The following is an 18,619-nucleotide window of genomic DNA, read 5'->3' as shown; positions in this document are numbered from 1 at the left end:
AGCCTCTCTGCTGGCACTAATCTTTTCCTAAAAAGACGCCGGAGTTATTCTCTGCTGAATTTAAAGGCGCTTCAGAAAAACTCTTGAGGTCCTTTATTCACTGAGGAGGGAGCGTCACACATCACCGTCAAACATTTGGCTCATTCCAGGAAAACACTTAAGATACTTGATCACAGCCAAACATGGAATTTTGAATTTCATGGCATAAACTTGTTCAGTCTGCAGTGAAATATGAGTTACAAGATCGTGCGCTAATTACATGTTATGATGTGAATTTCTTAGATATCTGGGCAGGCTTGTCCCACCCTGTGTCTGTGTGTAGTCAAAGCTAAACTACACAAAAGCATCGTTATTTTATACAAAAATTGCAGTTAAAGTTGAAGAGTGACAGGGTAGGAATGGGCTTAACAGGCATGGTTTTGAAAAAACAAGAAACAAAACCGTTATCTGAAGCCACCAAAGAGTTTCTAACAGTAAAAACATTAGAATAAAGGAATTATTCAGAGTAAATGCTGGAATTATACTATGCAATGAATGCCTTTCTTTCTTCATTACTAGCAACAAACAATATTTTGTGGTGAAACCAGTCATCTCCACCTCACACAGCCATGATTCTGCATAATGGGTACTTTATTTATTTATTGCTCTCAGTATGCTTGTGCTGAAACCTTTGTACGGTTACTTCAGCAGGAGTATGATTTTCATATGAAAGTGCTGATACATCTTTCACCCATTCTTACAAACGTCTGGCCACAAACGGTTGATGGGCCCAAGCCAACTTGATTTGACGGTCAGGCTCTTTTGGAATAACTAAAGGAAGCATACGGGAAATACTTTATTTGCTAAACCATCTTGTGCTTGTTTCATTCATGTTGGAAATACTGAGCTGAGTTTGGTGGACACCTTCAGCAGCATATCGGAGAAACGGCAGGTGTAACACAGAAAGGTTTACTGTATTGTATGTGTGGTTTAAAGGGCAAGAATTTAAAATATGTAATTAAATTCAATGATTTTCCCTCTTTTGCTTGTGTCTTGGATGGGCACTCAGCCGTGCACTGGCCCCCTACCCAGAAGACCCAGTGGATAATCTGATGTTTCACCACTTTTAAATATAATTTTAAGTAGCAGTGCTACTTTTCATTTAACACACCTGTCAGCACATCATAAGTCTGAATTTATTTCTGATCAAATACTCAGATTTCCAGTGCGCCCCCTTATTCTCGCCCCCTCTGCCCACAAAAATCTTGGAAACGCCCGTGGTCCTGGCCGGTCCACTGGTTGTTAAGTGTTGGGGGTGGGGTGGTTGAATGAGGCTGACGGGGGCTGGATGTCCTCTCTTTGCCCCCCGACCACAGTGGGAGTGCGCAGTGCCAGGCCGGGCCAGCAGCAGCAGCTGACGCACCGTCACACGTACTTTACGCACGCTGGATGAAGGCAGGCAGAGACCCGGCGGAGGAGGATGCTAACACCGGCTCGGTGGGGCTGTCTCCGGGGGTTTATTTAGCAGGCAGTGGGGGTGCCGGTGTAAAATGCAGCGGGGCGGACGGGCTGTGCGGGTCGGCCTTGCTGAGCTCGGCTGCTGCGCCTCATGTTCGCCTCTCACGCATCTCTCCTAGGACTTGTGATTAGCGCGTTTTTGTTTCCAGGTCAGAATCTCCGTTTCCTGTGCGGCGTGTTTGTACTAAAATGGCCGGAGATGGCGGCGCTCTGAAGGATATCAATGAGATTAAGTCCCAGTTCCGGACCAGAGAGGGCTTCTACAAGCTGCTCACCCTCTCAGACTCGCTGCAGCGGGGCGGGCTGCCGCGGGGGCCGTCCGCCGGAGCCACGCTGGGGCCCGGGGCCGGACCGGGTCCGATACCCGGCGGAGGGGTCGGGCTGCTGCAGGGGCCCGGGGCTGCAGCCGCCGCCGCTGCCGCTGCCGCCTCTTCCTCCTCCAATGCCGCAGCCAACTCCTCCCCGGCTGGCTTCCTGCCGCCGGTCCGGGTCTCCATGGTGAAGCTGCAGCCCGAAGACCCGAGCGAGGAGTCGGAGCGGGTGTGCTTCAACATCGGCAGGGAGCTGTATTTCTACACGTACACCAACATCAAGAAGGTGAGGCTGGGGGCGAGTTTAGCCTGGCGTGCTAAGCTGCTAGTGTGATGCTGCTGCTTCGCATTTCGTCATCTTTTCAGGCTCTCCGAGCGGCGGCTGCTGCACCACCACCACAGCTTTCTGCTTGTTATGCAATGCAAAATGGAGCTGCTGCTCATTTGGCTGAATAGGTGGTGAGTGGCGCATCGTGCAAACGGATGCACAGTGTCAGAAGGAGCTGAAGGAGCAGGAAACGGCGAGAAGAAAGGCTCTGACGGCTCTCCATTCACTGCAGCCTTACTGGGAGCTGAAGCCTGGTCCTTGGCTGGGGCTGCCTGCCAGCGCTCACAGCTGAAGGCTTGTAATTTGGAGGCACACTGCGAGATCATTTACTTTCTGCAAAATGTTGCTTTTTAACAACAGAACAATCCAGATGAACCATCACTGCATCACAGGCTCTGCAGCCTCCCTGTCCCCTCATTTACAAGGCCATGTGTCAAAAATAGACTCCATCCACAGTGGGCTGAATTTGACTATTTTAATCATATTATCTAAAGGGAGCCTGCTGTGCTTCATATTTTTGTTACTAGAGCAGCTTTGCATGAATCATTGTTATTCATGTTATCCTAGGCCTTACTGCAGCCCCTCCTCTCTTCCTTTAAACCAGCTTTCTCATGATTGGCTGCCCCTCACAAACAGAAGGTTTATGACTGCAGGTGGGCGGGGCTTCTGTGCATATAGGGAGCATGTTTAAAGTAGACCTTTTAGTTTTTCTTGTTTAGCATCATATTTTTATTCTTCAGCACTGCTAGGAGAGCTTTGCATGATTCCTATAATCCTTAGTTGTCTTATTCCTGGTATTGGTGCAGCTCCTCTGTTTGTCCTCTGTTGGAAACAAGACACCATCAAAGCCTGCTAGGAGTGACCCTTGACACTCTTGTCTAAACTGAGTGGTTTCTGCCATAGAACAGAATGACTGGGTTTGCATCAGAGGTCAGTGAGGGTGTTCTGCCTGTGCAGCCACCTGGAAATCGTTCTAGTGGTGATCAGACACGTCTTTATGGATGTGTATGCTAAGGTGTCAAAGCTTGTCATCAAGGGGACAGGAGAGGTTGGTCAGATGTCGTCTTTATTGGGGAAAGTGTTAAAACAGCTTTCTTCTGATTGGCTGCCCCTCTCAAACAGAAGATTTAAACAGCAGGTGGGTGGAGCTGCTGTGTGCCTGATATGACCTTATAGAAACGAGACCTGCCACTCAGCAGCCGCCTCCCTCACAGCACCTACTCAGGCAGGTATTTTGAAGGTTCGATATCAGTAGTCACTGATACACACGAAGCTCTGCATGTTTTGATCAAATAGGTTTTAAAAACAGGACAGTTTCAGCTTTTGGGATTTATTTTCTGCATCATTTAAGTTTTTAAGTAAAGAAATGCAAACATCTGGCATCAGTAATTAAAAGTATGAAGTAATATAATGCAGTGAGGCCCTCAGACACTCGCTATTGCTTCCAAATAATTATTCTCGACTTTTCCCATTTTCTGCCGAATCAAAACAATTACAGAGCTGATTTTGTCCTGTGTCCTCTTTTGTGTTTGCCTTCCACACACGAGAGGCTGAGGGCACCGAGGTGGTGGTTCTGGTTCACATCAAGACGAGGTTATATCTTTTGTTTGAGGGTGTAATCTCATTAGATGCTCATGCAGCAGCTGTTCACCACTGAAACTTAATCATTTTGACCCTCAAGTGACTAAAATGTCCATGTGCGGTCATTTATAACCCTGTTATTCTTTTTTTAATGTGTATTTATGATGATCACAGCTACAGTTTCCTGTATCTAAGATGCATGCTTTTAGCTGTTATGTCTGTAAGTTTGGTTTTATGCAAACAAACATTGCCAACAAAATTACTTTTATTTCCACAAAACATTTTTCTTAGTTTTAATAATGCCGTGATAAAGTCATGTACTGCAGTATGCTCATATCATTTTAATATCAACATTTAAATAACACTGGCAGTGACTCCATAATACTTTGAGGAACAACAAATTCCAATGAAGTCGTCATAGTCGGGCGGATTTTAATCACTTGTTACTCCCGTTTTGTACTCGGACTGAACAAACATCTGGTTTGCACGTGTAGAATATTTCAAATATTTTGTACAGAAAGATCAAAATTTCTGCTGAAGGCAAAGTTGCTACTCTGAGCCTGTTATGTGTGGGTCACCGCAGAACGTCACAATGTAGCGATTCATGTTAGAAAACACATTTGTACAAAGCTTTCTGTGATCTTTGACACACAAATGGACCAGTTCCTGAAAAAAGTTGTAGAAGTAGATGAATGGTAGGAAACATTTATACAAATAAAAATATCACAACACACATAAATGTATAAATGCCTCCTCAGGCTTAACTTTGACCACTGACAGGTGATTTTTCTCTTCATCATGACACTAAGGGTTTTAGTGACAAAAGACCACATTGTGATGGCTAAACAGCCGGGTCAGAGCATCTCCAAAACCGCAGCCCTTGTGAGATGTTCCTGGTCCGCAGTGGGGAACCAGCGACAGAGTCACGGGCGGCCAAGGCTCACTGGAGCACAAGGGGAATGAAGGCTGGCCCGTGTGGACGACATATCCACAGACCACTCAGGGGCCCATGCTGACCCCCGTCCAGTGCCGAAAGCACAGAGAAGAGGCACGCAAGAACTAGACAGAAGCTCTGGAACAAGGTGGGACAATCTAATGGATCATGTTTTCTTTTACATCACGTGGACGGATGTGTTTTGCTTACCTGGGGAGCACCTGGCAGCAGGATGCACTGTGAGAAGAAGGCGAGCCAGCAGAGGCTTGTCGTGTGGATGTTACTTTGACACATACCACCTACCTTAGCATTGTTATAGATCTGGGGTGGGGAGCTCCAAGTCTCAGGGCCGTTGTCCTGCAAGTTTTACATATCACCCTGGGTCAACACATCTAACTCGAATGATTAGTTCATTACCAGCCTCTGAAGAACTTCAAGACATGTTGAGGAGGTAATTTAGCCATTTAAATCAGCTGTGCGGATCAAGGACACATCTAAATCCTGTGTGGCACCGTGAATGCATGTTATATTTCAGAACCCATTGAAGGAAAAAAGTGTTTTTGGCATGACAGAAAAAAAGAAAAGTATCATCGCTGAGGGTTTTCCCTGGAGCTGGATCTGCTTCCAGCCTGCAGCACCTCGTGCTTCTTAATGAGAAACACTAATAACCTGTTTAAAGAAACTACAGGACGCATGTAAACAGCTTCCCCTTCCCCAAAGCGACTCGAGTAGCTTAAGCTCGCTGATCTCCATCGGAGCAGCAGTTTAGTGCATGATGATGATGATCTCTCAAACACAACCTCCTCCAGAGCATTTTAGGTCTGCAGCGTACGTTTTCACAGAAAGGGAGTCACCTCCATAACCCTGAAAACCTTTAGTTACCTCTCTAAGCTGTAGATCTTTGCAGCCCTGCCATGTTTAACGGGTTCTCTCTGTGGTTGGTGATTGTCGGTGAACACAGCGGCCCTGCACAGAAACTTTGCTCCTTCGCTGAGATGGCAAACCCTGATGTGAAAAACGTTCAAATCAAGCTCCACTGCAGCTGCCATGGAAACACTTCAACGTGTGATGATTGTCAAAAAAAAAAGAAAGAAGGACAGAAACATAAGAATGGGCACAGAAGTGTGATGTTTGTTGTTTTGGTTCTCTGAATGTCGCTGAAACTTTCTCCTCGCTGTTGTCTGCAGGCTGTGGACCTCAGTAAGCCCATAGACAAGAGGATCTACAAGGGGACGCAGCCCACGTGTCACGACTTCAACCAGTACTCGGCCACAGCAGAGAGCGTAGCTCTCATCGTGGGTTTCTCAGCCGGGCAGGTCCAGTATCTCGACCCCATCAAGAAGGAAACCAGTAAACTCTTTAACGAGGAGGTAATAAATCTGTGTCTCGGCTTTAATCTGGGTTTGTTGCAGAGCCGACCTGGCAAACAGGCTTGTGGTGTGTGCAGATTATGTGGCAAATATAAACAAAACAATATGTTCATCAGATCTCAGGGATATAATGAAGGGTGGAGGGCTGAGGCTGGTGTAGCTCTTAATTTTGCAGGACAAAATTATTTTTTTGAATCAAGTTCAGTTTTTTAATTTGCATGCAAAGAAACAAATCTGACCAGTCAGACCACTGCATTTGAGCCAAATCTCAGACATGCAGCTAAACGTTCTCTGGGTCAATTGGCTCTCTGAAGTGATTTCTCTGCATTCACAGATGTGGCCCCAACTCAGCTCACAACAGCTCAAACTGAGATCCTGAAATATGTAGGAAAAGCTGTCGTAATGTAGCTTCAGCTCCGGGATGAAACCACGAAACTGTCCCTGCTGCTGTGTTCTGATGAGAACTGGATGAGCCCAGCGTCTCTGTCTCTTCCTTTTCCTGTTTAGAAACATCAGAATCAGCTCATCATCGCTTGATCTCGACTTCATTTTTTTTCCTAACATGCATATTTTTGAGGACACTTTCAGGGTGTATATACTTTACACGACAAATTTGCATCTGAAAAGTTCATAATTTCATGTCTGGTTTGTTTGTTTGTTTTTGCAATGTGCTTGGTATGTAAAGGCTTTTATGCTGAAAGAATGGCTGGGTGTATTTCCACCTTGGCCCATTTCCTGTATGTTTTCCTGCCTCTACTGTCAAAAAAATAAAAACTGGGGCGCACTGGCAGCTGTGGCTACATGTAGCTTGCCGTCACCAGTGTGTGAATGTGTGGATGACTGAATGTAGTGTAAAGCGCTTTGGGGTCCTTAGGGACTAAGTAAAGCGCTGTACAAATACGGGCCATTTACCATTGAGTTATAAACCTTACAGCAGCGTTTTGATCAATAGATGCTTTAGATAGACAAGAAAACCATGTGTTCCAGTGATGCAACTGAGTTTTAAATGAGAGGCACAGCTGAATGTCATCGGTACACAGATGATAAAAAATGGCTTTTAAACTACGGAAGGCCAGGACTGCCATAATGAATTAATTAAATACACCATTAAATAATTAATTAAAATTGGAAAGAATTAATTAAATAAATATTTGACACATTTAATTAATTATTTATTTATTTCACATTTTAATTAATTAATTATTATTATTATTATTGTTATTATTATTATTATTAATTAATACACTCAACAAAACCTAAAACTCATACTTTTCTAATGTCTTTCTCCACCCTTCCTTCCCTCTCACCTTCTCCGTCTGTCCCCACCTCCTTCCTCTTTCACAGAGGTTGATAGACAAATCCAAGGTAACGTGTCTAAAATGGCTTCCCAAGTCGGAGAACCTGTTCCTGGCCTCCCATGCCAGCGGTCACCTCTACCTCTACAACGTGGACCACCCGTGCGGCACCACGGCACCACAGTACTCCCTGTTGCGGCAGGGCGAAGGCTTCGCCGTTTATGCCTGCAAAACCAAGACGCCGCGCAACCCTCTGCTGCGGTGGGCCGTCGGGGAGGGAGGCCTCAACGAGTTTGCGTTCTCCCCAGATGGCGTGCACGTGGCGTGCGTGGGCCAGGACGGATGCCTGCGTGTCTTCCACTTTGATTCGATGGAGCTTCAGGGCGTGATGAAGAGCTACTTTGGTGGGCTGCTCTGTGTGTCGTGGAGCCCAGATGGGAAATATCTCGCCACGGGAGGGGAGGATGATCTGGTTACTGTGTGGTCATTTGCAGAAAGCCGAGTGGTAGCGAGGGGGCACGGCCACAAGTCCTGGGTCAACGTGGTGGCATTCGATCCCTTCACGACTTCCCTGGAAGATGAGGAGCCTATGGAGCTCAGTGGCAGCGAGGAGGACCTCCACCAGGGGGCGCAAAATAACTCCATGCACTTTGGGCGGGTTCGAACGAGCAGCACGTTATCCCGCCTTTCTCGGCACAGCTCGAAAGGCGGCGGCTCGCCATCGGTCACTTACCGATTTGGCTCGGTGGGGCAGGACACCCAGTTCTGTTTGTGGGACCTGACGGATGACGTGCTGTACCCGCGCCTGCCGCTGTCCCGCGCCTTTACTAACACTTTTGGGCCTTCGCTGTCCAACTCTGGCAGCGGGGTGATCAACAGCACCTCAGGTGGGGGAGGAAGTGGAGGTGTGGAGGGACATCATCACCCCCCGAACACTAACACCGGCGCCTCCAACCCACCCACGCTCCCTTTACCGCTTCCTCGCTCCCTTTCGCGCTCCAACTCTTTGCCCCACCCCGCTGTGGCGAACGCCTCCAAAGGCCAGGGCGCCTCAGAGGGCAGTGGGGGAGGAGGAGGAGGGGGAGGGAGCAGCGGTGGAGGAAACAGCACCCCCTTCAGCATCGGCCGCTTCGCCACCCTTTCCCTACAGGAGCGCAAGTCGGATAAGTCCGGCAGCAGCGGGGGCGTGGAGAAGGAGCACAAGCGGTACCACAGCCTGGGCAACATCAGCAAAAGCAACGACAAGATCAATGTGGCGCCGAGGAGCAACCGGCTGGACGCCGCCAAGGTGCTGGGCACCACGCTGTGCCCACGCATGCACGAAGTGCCGCTGCTGGAGCCGCTGGTCTGTAAGAAGATTGCACACGAGAGGCTGACGGTCCTGGTGTTCATGGATGACTGCATCATCACGGCCTGCCAAGAGGGCCTCATCTGTACCTGGGCACGGCCGGGGAAGGCGGTACGTCTCCTGTTAACCTTTTTAAGTCATAGTTTGTCTCTCTAGTTGTTTAGTCTCGCAGTCGGTTAGATCTTAGAGAATAACTCGCTTCACATGTCTTCATAACTCCAGTCCAACATGGTTTTAATTTACAGTGCAGGGCAAAAACAGAGACTGTTCACAAAGATGAACTAAACCATCATCACATCATCTTCTATTTTACAGGGTATCATCTAAGCCTTTAATCTGGTGTTTTAAAGCCAGATGGGACCATGTTTGGGTGAGACATCGAAGCTGCTGCAAAGAGTGAACAGCCCAGTTCATGCAGGCATTTCAGCCTCACTCTCATCCTCATGAATTATGGCACATGCCACCAGGGACATGAAAAACTCAGAACAACCGAAGGCTCAATCAAGGACAGTGCACGCATTGATTTCCCAGTTGCAGATTTTCTACACCTGAAAGCAAACCCTACTTTATCATCTAATTTATTCTAAACAGGATTTAACCTCTTCAGAAGGTTGGAGCAAAGTGTCTTGAACCAATTTGTTAGTCTTAAAAGAGGACAGAGAAACACTGAGTGCTCGTGTATATTTCAAGAAAAGTTGTGATGTATTTCTGAGTAGCTCAAGTCTTGATGCATTCTCAATCATCCAGGGAAGAAAATCCCAAAGGTTGATTCTGTTCGTCTGGACGTAGCGTTTTTGTGGGAGAAACGATTCGTCACTCATCCAGGTGACTTCTTCAGTCTCAGCTGACTGCAGGTTTCCCCAAATCTTATAAACAGTACATTTGCACAATAACTGAAGCTAGCACCACTGAATGACCAATGGGCTGGAAGGTCAGTTCCTTGATCATTAATATGCAAAGTGTCATGATCATTGATCAACAACCACTGATCAATAACCATGAGTACCATTCACAGAGAGTTGGGGAATGGCTGCAATCACAGCATTGTAAGATGGTGACAGATGCACCCTTAGGCCCCCTCCTCGATTCAGAGATGATCTTTCCCTTTCCACGTAAATGGCCTCCTTGACTCCGCCCTCAAACCAGCATTCCTGCCTGTCCAGGATGTTACATCCTCATCATTGAAAGAGTGTCCACTGGCCTGTAGGTGTAAATAGACTGCAGAGTCCTGGCCTGACGAGGTGGCTCTTCTGTGTTGTGCCATCCGCTTCGCCAGAGGTTGTTTGGTTTCCCCGATGTATAAATCCTGGCAATCCTCTGTTTATGCCAGGGGACCTGATCCTTGGGGTGGACCAATTATTTATTTTTATTTTTTGTTCTGAAAAAATGAAGACGTCACCTGGATGAGCGCCACTCCCACTGAAACTGCTGCGTCCAGACGAACAGACTCAAGTTTTTGGGTAGCGCAAGTAGTGCTAAACACTTTAACAGTAGTATTTATGTGAAACACGTTTGTCGTTTCGCCTTCAGCACCAACCATTTTCTTGCATATTTTTCAGAGTTCAGTGGTTTGTTGGAGGTTGTTGAGGTAGCTCATCATCATTGGAGGCTGACTCCCGCCTCTCAGACATGCTTGTCTCATTATTACGTATAGAAGGAAACCTAGCATGGTGTTGCTATAGCAGTGGTGCCCAAAAATGTTCCAGAAGACACTAGCCCCGAGGAGCCTTATGAATTAGTGGAGGTTAGGCCGAACAGACACCTGAGACTAAATCTGTCTGTTCTCTGAACTTTAAGGAGCAGGTGTGTTATTAAAAAAGTTGAATGCTAAGAAGTGTGTACATTTGCTGCTGAGATCAAAGATTTGGCAAAGGCAAAAATTAAAAGTACAGTTTGAAAGCGCATCAGCTCTCATTGGAAAAAATTAACCATGCTGGATAGGTGCTCTGATATGGGCTGGGTATGTGGTAGAATAGAATAGCCCTTCATTGTCATTGTAAATACATCAGGAATAAATGGCCAACAGAACAGATATATACTATAATATATTCAACGCAAGAGAAAGGGAAGCAGTGCAAAAGGACTCTGTCTGAGTATCGAGTCCATGTGTGAGAGGCTGGAATGAAGAGGGTTACTCAGACCATGGCTCAGATTGGTGAGGTGGGTGGGCAGGTGTGGGGCGGGGGTTGTTTGTTAACAGTCCAAATGGCTCAGGGGAGGAAGCTGTTAGTGAGTCTGGAGGTGTGTACCTGATTGACCTGACCCCGCAGCAGGTCAAACAGGTGGTGGGGTTTTCTGAGATAGGAGGATCTGGAAGTGAAGCCGAAACCTAAGTCAGGGTGCTGCTGCCTGTCCTGTAGAGGTCTATGCAGGTCTCCATGGATACGTCTCTCCAGACCGTCACTGACCCACCACCAAACTGGTCGTGCTGAGCGAACCTGCTCTCATCTGTATAAAGCACAACCTCCCATTTCTGGTATTCTATGGCAAATGGCAGTTTGGGCTACAAGGTGCTGGGCAGTGAGCACAGGGCCCACTAGAGGGCGTCGTGTCCTCAGGTCACCCTCTTGAAGTCTGTTTCTGATTGCTGGGTCAGAGACATTTACAGCTCTGGCACTGCTCATGCTGTTCCTCCTTTCACTGAGGAGCAGATACTGGTCCTGCTGATGGCTTAAAGACCTTCTGTGGCCTGCCCAGCTTCATAAGCCTCTTTTCCATTAGTAGCTACTCGGATTGACTCTCCACGGATCGGCACTACTCGGCTCAGATTGATACTGATCAAATTCAGTACTACCTAATGTGGTTGTCGTCATATCATATCATATTTCATCATATCAACGTGTCTGAGCGTCCCTCGACGTCATTAAAATGTGACACGAATGCTAAAAAGAAGTTGAACAAGAATATACTTGCTGTGGCTTCGTCAAATTCGTGGGAACACGGTGTTGTTTTTTGTAGCCATTTTAAAAATGGCGGTTTTAATTTTCATGAACAACAGACTCTCGAGTGATGCTACTGACCAGCCAATTGGTGGCATGCAGTCTGACGATGTCGCAGTTTAGTACCTGCTTGGATCGCGTGGAAACCCGGCAAGCAGGTACCAGGTACTATGACCTAAACCCTGAAAACCGTGGTGAACCGTGCCGAGTTGATCCAAGTATTCTAATGGAAAAGGAGTTATAGAGTAGTTCATATAAGAAACTGGGACTGATGTGGAGGACCACATCAATAATCTAATAAAGAGATAAAATTAATATTCAACAGAATCGAGTTCAGCGTATTGATACAACCCTTTAAACAGACACTGGGTCTGGTTTGCCCACTTATTTAATTATCAGTATAATTATGAACCAGGGTAAAAGTTTGGTTTGAGTGCAGACAGGAGAGGATTTTCAGTGCGTCTAACTTTGTGTTTTTCTTCTTCTCCCGTTCAGAACCTGACAGCACAGAACGGGAACTCTCCGAGTGGCACGGTGGTATAGCTGGAGGGGAAGCTTTGCACTCATCCCTCCATCCTTACCCTCGTCGTCGTCGTCCTAATATGTCAGAATTTGGGGCCAACTACCAGAGACTATACCTGACCTACCACTGCAGTATTAACCCTCAGTATAACTCTCTGTACACGCCTTCACTCAGAGGTGGGAAACTCTTCCTGAAACACTCATTTAGGAAAACTTGGGAACAAATGACACATTGAATATAGCACTAAGCCACAGTAGACCATATCAGTATATGACAGAAGTATGTGGACACCCCTTTAGTTGTTTTGTTTGTTTGTTTTCTTTTACTGCAGCTTTTGTTTATTTTCTGAGGAATGTTTTAAAGCAGCGTGGAAACCAGCCAGACCTCGTTTAGGATCAACTGGAACTATGAAATCAGTGTTAGACGCCACTAATGTGTTGGAAAAGCTGTTGCAGCAGCAGAGTATGAGTCCCATACGGGTGAAGTGTTCGGGTGTCCATGTATTTTTGACCATATGATGGACCTAAAAAGCCAGCCTTATTGTTGAAACATTCAAATTTCACAAACTGTTCTGCTGATCTGGACTATTCGAGCACGTCAGCTCTACCTGGTCCCATTTTCCACATGAATTTCTTCCACTGTAGCGAAGTGGAAGTTTTTTAAAATGGGCCATTTTAAAAAACATTTATCAATTGGTTTAAATTTGCCATCACTGATAAAGTATAAACTGGATGTGTCTCTTTGGGCAGCTTTATTTTTAGATTTCTCTGTGGAAGTCTCCTTCAGAGAGTCTAAAGGGTGACCGTTCAGGGAGCGAGCACAGATGATGTTTCTGTGGGTGAAATGCTCCTCCTTCAGAGTCCTCGGGATGTTACGCCTCTAAACCTGGTTCACACATTTCATGCTGCTCAGCTTCCTGGAAAAAAATGAAGATCATCATCCGTGGTCGTACTCCTCACTTGATGTGCTCCCATCTAGCCTGGACTCTGCAGACTCTTCCACTGAAAACTGCTCGTTTGTAGCCGGATTGATAGCTCTCATCAGATGTGTACGTTTGTAATCATAATTAGAAAACTTCCACTGAGTGATCTAAAACACACAGCAAGCCTGGAGGCGGTACAGAGGTGCACAAGGAGACAGTCTTGAAGTGCAGATTAGCCAAAATTAAGTCCAGAAAGTTGGGAAGTTTTATTATTTAATGAGCTTTTTGTCCATGATGGAAGTGAGAAAAGTGTTTCTCAGGAAGAGTTCCCCCCCCTAAGTGGGACTGCGGTTTATTCCCACTGTTTCCGCCCTCCCTCCTCCGTGTCTCTCTGCAGAAAGACTGCTTTAACCGCGTTCTTCATCCTTCGGTCTGTAACCCCGAAGCAACAAAGGAGCTAACGGCAGGCCCTCCTCCATCGGACCCCTCCCTTTTTCCCCTTCATGCTAAAGACACTGCAAAAGCCACGGCCATTGTATGTATGTTATTTATTTTATCACAAGACTGTGTAGTAATTTATACTGTAAATAATGAAAATACTCTATAAATACACAGCGGACAAACGTGTAGGGACTCGGCAGCGATGATGAGGGGAAGACGAAGCAGGAAAGATTATTAATATATGAAGATCCTTCTATTGTACATACAAACGAGACAGTTATAAATCGAATGTCTGCTGTTTTAGGGAACATGAAGATGTCGATGTGTTTTTATTTTGTGTTATAGAGTTTCTCCCTGAAAGCAGTCTGGGTTTAATCTGATGTTTTTGGTGACCGACCCGACTCGAGCACAGAGAGCAATCATTTCAGCTGACTGTCCAAGCTAATCAGTCGAATCGTCACTAATCCTCATGCATCCTAATGAGTAACGTTGGCACCAACAAACGCACACTGTTGCACATTCCAAGCACACACACACACACATGCACACACAGTCCCCCTCTTGGTGTAGCATCATGTATTCTGTGTCATGGACTCTCCTGTCGCACCTGAATTGCCTCTTGCAAGAATTTGCACATAAAATAAATCCACAGTCCATTGTTAGCTGCCACATTCAGGGGTGTACTTTCTGTTTATCGATCTGACTGAAGCAGCAAAACGGCTCCCATAACCCCCCCGACACTCACTGCACACGTTTAGTTGGAAGGAATTTAATAATTGCACATCTCCGTGATGAAGTTTGTTCCCTTTGCGTGACTGAATTTACTCTCGACTTGGCTTTTCCGCCTTTGTTCAGATTCCTGACGATAGAAAAGAAAGCAAAAATCTGTCTGATTTTTCACTGTCGGCCATAAACCTGCCAAAAGCTGCGCCTGAAAGTTTAAACCACGTCTAAGACGGAAAGTTTCCCTCACATTTAGCATTCACTGAGTCCCGGGATCCAAAAGGACATCTGCATCTGGATTAAGGAGCTATACTTTCACAAAACCATCTAGACAATGTTTTTCTTTTGGTTCAGCTTGATTTGTATCTGTGAAAATGGAAAGCCAACGGGCAAATTTACCCCTCTGGGAATTTCAAAAATTCCTAGATCCCAGAAAATTCCAAATTGCTTGGGGATCAATTGAGCCAATCTTAAAACTTCCAATTATTAACATTTTTGCGAGTTTGAGTTTTTACTAAGTTTAACTGTCAGGCGTGTTATTAGTATTAAAATAATTCCTGGTTGAATCCTTGCACTTCCCTGTATGATACTCACATAACTTTCAAAAGTAGAATTTTATTGATATTTCCGATAAAGTACAGAGATGTGATTGTACGTCACTTTAGTTCTTCAGTTTTGCTGATCCAGATGGTGTGTAGTGAGGATACGTTTGAGCCCAGATTGTAATCCAGACATTTCTGGTAGTAACAATTTATAATCAGCTGATTTAGAGGCTACAGGACTGCACCTTAACCATCCTCCCCTCAGAATCAGACTGTATTTCTGTTCACTCTGATGCTGTGTGCATGACTACTTAAAAATTTGCTAATTTTAGTATCTCGGAGTATTTAAAGCAACACATTAGTAGTAGTTTCTGATTGGCTACGTCATAAAGACGCAATTTGAAGAGTGAATCCCTGGGTGGGTGGGGCTTCTCTGTCTGAGATGACCATATAAGGAATAGCCTCACTTGGTGACCTCATACAGAGCCAAGGGTAGAAAAAAAATAAACTGTTACTGAGTTTTTAGTTTACAGGGATTCCTACACATACACTGACCTCATAAATTGAACCTTTGTCCAGGTTTAATAAAAGCACCCAGCATTCTAACATTAGGTATATCACAGAAAATAAGGAAAAGGAGAATAGCATTAATAGTTAACACTGAAACTTTGACTGATGCTTCTGTGTTGTAAACATGATACGTTTTTGCGATATCAGGGCCAGATGTTGCCAGGAATCAAATTAAACTGAAACGGCGTATTCATTAACAGGTTATTGCCCTGATTTATTCAAAACCAGGTGTCAGTATTCAGCGCCTTCCTGTGTTTGATCTTAAACTTGTTCTTACCTGTCTGCCTATAAATAGCTGAGCAAACGTCCCGCGCTGCAGGAGCCAAGGTTGCGCCCTTGGAGCCCCAGACAAACCGTCGGTTTCTTGGCTTTGCGTCTGAGTCGCCGTTGTCGCAGCATGTGAATTCATCCTTGTCGTCATAGCAACAGCACGCCCGAGGAGGGTATCTTCGAATGAGCATCGTGAGCTTGTGGAGTCGGTCTCGGCTTTAGGGCCAAATTAATGTCGCATCGCGACGTGCGGGGGGAAAATCTGGACCTTCACCTGAAACACTGATGAGAGCACAGATTATTTAACAGGTTGAACTTCTCCAAAAACATCTTCAAACTAAGTATTTCACAGCCAGGTGTTTGTTTACAGGTGAACTAAGCCTGCTTCACAATGCAGCATCAAAAACCTCCCAAACTCCCTGGATACTCAAATATAGTTGGAGATTTGCCTTTGTCTCTATGGTTTGTAAAGGTTCTGGTTCTTTAAACTTGATGATTTTAGAGATCACAGTCTCTCTGTGTGTTTGTCCTCTCTGTTGCGCAGAATTAGTGTCAAATTTTATTGGAGAAGTACAATAAAGTCACAAGTTAATGCAGCTTCAAGATTTCCTGTAACAACGCAGTGCCTCTGACGTCTCCTCGCAGTGTTTCCATCCATGACAAAGAGGCAAAAATGAATCCTGCACTGCAAGAGCTTATTTAGAAATCAGCACATTCTTGACTTGAACACTCACTGGGATAAAAGATAAAACATTCAGCAATAAGAGAGTCTTCAGTTTGTTTGAGAGCTGTCTTTTTAAAAAGCAGGATTTGGTTGCGTTTTTGTGCCGCATTAAGTGGAAGAAACGGTTTAAGCAGTGAGTGCTGACAGAGGTGACATTGGAGAGCAGCGTGAAAAATTTTAAATTTTTTGTTTTAGATTTGCAGCAACTGGTGTTTGTTTGAGGCGCTGAAATCAGAAAATTGAGTGTTGTTCACTGACCTCTGTTCATTTCTGTGTTCAGACTGCCTGCAGGCAGCAAAAGGAAAACAAACAGCCCTGAGTAAACAACATGTAACCCCCCACACACACTCTCACACACTCGCACACACTCACACGCTAAAATCCAGACTTGCAGACGTTCAGCACTGAGGGAACAAACGGCGTTCCACAAATCTTTTCATCAGGATGAAGAAAAGCAAGTCAAACCACTTTAATATGTCCGTGTTTTTCTCCTGTGTGCTTGTTAATGTTGAAATATGCATTCTTCATTAATCACCCCACACACACACACACACACACACACACACACACACACACACACACACACACACACACACTCTATGCCTGCTCTGATGGAAGTTAAAGCAGCTGAATGACGTCACTGTTTGTAAATGGAGATCTGTTATTAAAACGTGAAACCTGAACCTTCTGTTATCTGTTCTTCTCACTATAACGAGTCATATTAACATACTGAAAACAAGCCTGTGCTTTTTCATGTGGATTCATGAAGAGAGGGTTTAAATGTTTCTGTGCTTGAACTAAATATAGGCTCGAAGCATGAAGTGTAGCTGAGCTTTAGTAGCTCCAAGGACAGCTGGAGGGACCAAGATGGTAATTTTGCATCTTTAAGGCCTTTAAAGTCTTTTTTTCTTTTCTTTTTTTAGCGTTTGGAAGATTTGTTTAAAAAGAAAGCTCCCAGATTAAAATCCTCTGCCCCCCATGTCCTAGAATAACAGGATTTAACAGCCTGCTTTTTGCACACAGACACTGAGAGTCTATGGAAACATCTGCAGAACACAACAGCTTGCATATGAGGACAATATTGTGTTCGTGACGTTTAAAAGAACTCCTTATATCCTTGAACATTCCCAGAATCACCGCAGATCGAAGATACCCTGAACTATCTGTCTGGGGAAGTCTAGCCATCTTGTCTTTCTAACAAGGACATTGATATTCCCGGAGCTCCTCACACTCCTACGCATTAGCAGTAGAGAACTAAACCAGAGGTAAAGGACTCATTCATCGATGTTCACAGGAGTAAACTGGATCAATGTTAAATGTCTGAGCCTAATTGTATGCGTCATACTGCTATCAAGGGGTCAAAGGGTAATCCTTCGGTCTGCAAACCACTGAGTGGTTGCATTAGTCATCAGACCACTGCAGTGACATGTCACATACATGTCACTGCAATTGTCTTTTGTTTGTTCTTGTTTTATACGTAAAAAGAAGCGCTGCTGAAGTTTCTATGTTATAAATTAGACATAGAGTCAAGGCTGACATGCTGTAGTAAAACAACTATTTCTTAGATGGAACGACAGATAAAATGGAAAAATATTGAAATCTAATGACTCCAGAGAGACAAACACCTGATTTTTGCAGTTGTATCGACTTTGAAAGATTGTTTCAATTATCTGCAACGCTAAAAGGTAAATCCACAAAAATAGGGCAAACACAGCAGAGTTCCCAGAGTTGTTCGCAGTAGCTTGTCATGCGTTCCAGCAGAAGTTAAACGCAACTGTGCTCAGATTTCACTTAAACACTAAATCGTTCACTCTTGTTGCTCAAGCCAGTGAGGAGGAAGCCGAAAGTTGATGCCAGCAACGGAAGGAAAAAATCTGAGAAGCACAGGAGGAAGATGAGGACGAGTTAGATTAGGAGTCCTTTCAGATGAAATGTGAGCAACTGTGCTAGACTTTGCTTTCAGTGGCAGTGCTAGTCTCTTAGATTTATTCTCATTTCACTTTGTTCTCAGTTAACATAATGTTTAAAGAAATAACAGGAACTCTCATGGAAAGGAACAAAGGTGTTTTTCTAATGTTTTCAGCCCAGTAACATAAAAGCTTTTTGTTATTTATCCAAACCTCTTGTGAGTGCCTGAAATTTGCCTGAGTGAAATTTTTTCCCCAGTTTTTGTTCATAATTTTTTCCATTTTTCTTTTTTTTCAACATACTATTTATACTTGATTCTTATAATGTTGGATGAGAAAAATGTGAAACAGGCCACAAGTAAGGTATGAAGTCTTATGACATATACAAAATAAA

General features: G+C 44.9%; 1 protein-coding gene across 1 annotated transcript; it reads left to right on the top strand.

Moving 5' to 3' along the window:
- Nucleotides 1-431: 431 nt before the first annotated feature.
- zmp:0000000529 (WD repeat-containing protein 20) lies at nucleotides 432-16,212 on the top strand. Its single transcript, XM_005932638.3, has 4 exons — nucleotides 432-2,094; nucleotides 5,839-6,021; nucleotides 7,366-8,775; nucleotides 12,099-16,212. Exons 1-4 carry the CDS (start codon nucleotides 1,687-1,689, stop codon nucleotides 12,144-12,146), a joined length of 2,049 nt encoding a protein of 682 aa, XP_005932700.1. The 5' UTR covers nucleotides 432-1,686; the 3' UTR covers nucleotides 12,147-16,212.
- The last annotated feature ends 2,407 nt before the right edge of the window (nucleotides 16,213-18,619 follow it).

The sequence above is a fragment of the Haplochromis burtoni genome, unplaced genomic scaffold (assembly GCF_018398535.1).
Source record: "Haplochromis burtoni strain Fernald_Lab_line unplaced genomic scaffold, NCSU_Asbu1 Contig_153, whole genome shotgun sequence".
NCBI lineage: Eukaryota > Metazoa > Chordata > Actinopteri > Cichliformes > Cichlidae > Haplochromis > Haplochromis burtoni.
This window is presented reverse-complemented; position numbering and strand designations above follow the sequence as displayed.

Bases quoted from the DNA above. Each gene is read 5' to 3' on its own strand.
- zmp:0000000529 (XM_005932638.3), top strand. From the start codon at position 1,687: ATGGCCGGAGATGGCGGCGCTCTGAAGGATATCAATGAGATTAAGTCC. The intron at 2,095-5,838 runs GTGAGGCTGGGG...TGTTGTCTGCAG, and splicing joins CGTACACCAACATCAAGAAG to GCTGTGGACCTCAGTAAGCC. The intron at 8,776-12,098 runs GTACGTCTCCTG...TCTCCCGTTCAG, and splicing joins GGGCACGGCCGGGGAAGGCG to AACCTGACAGCACAGAACGG.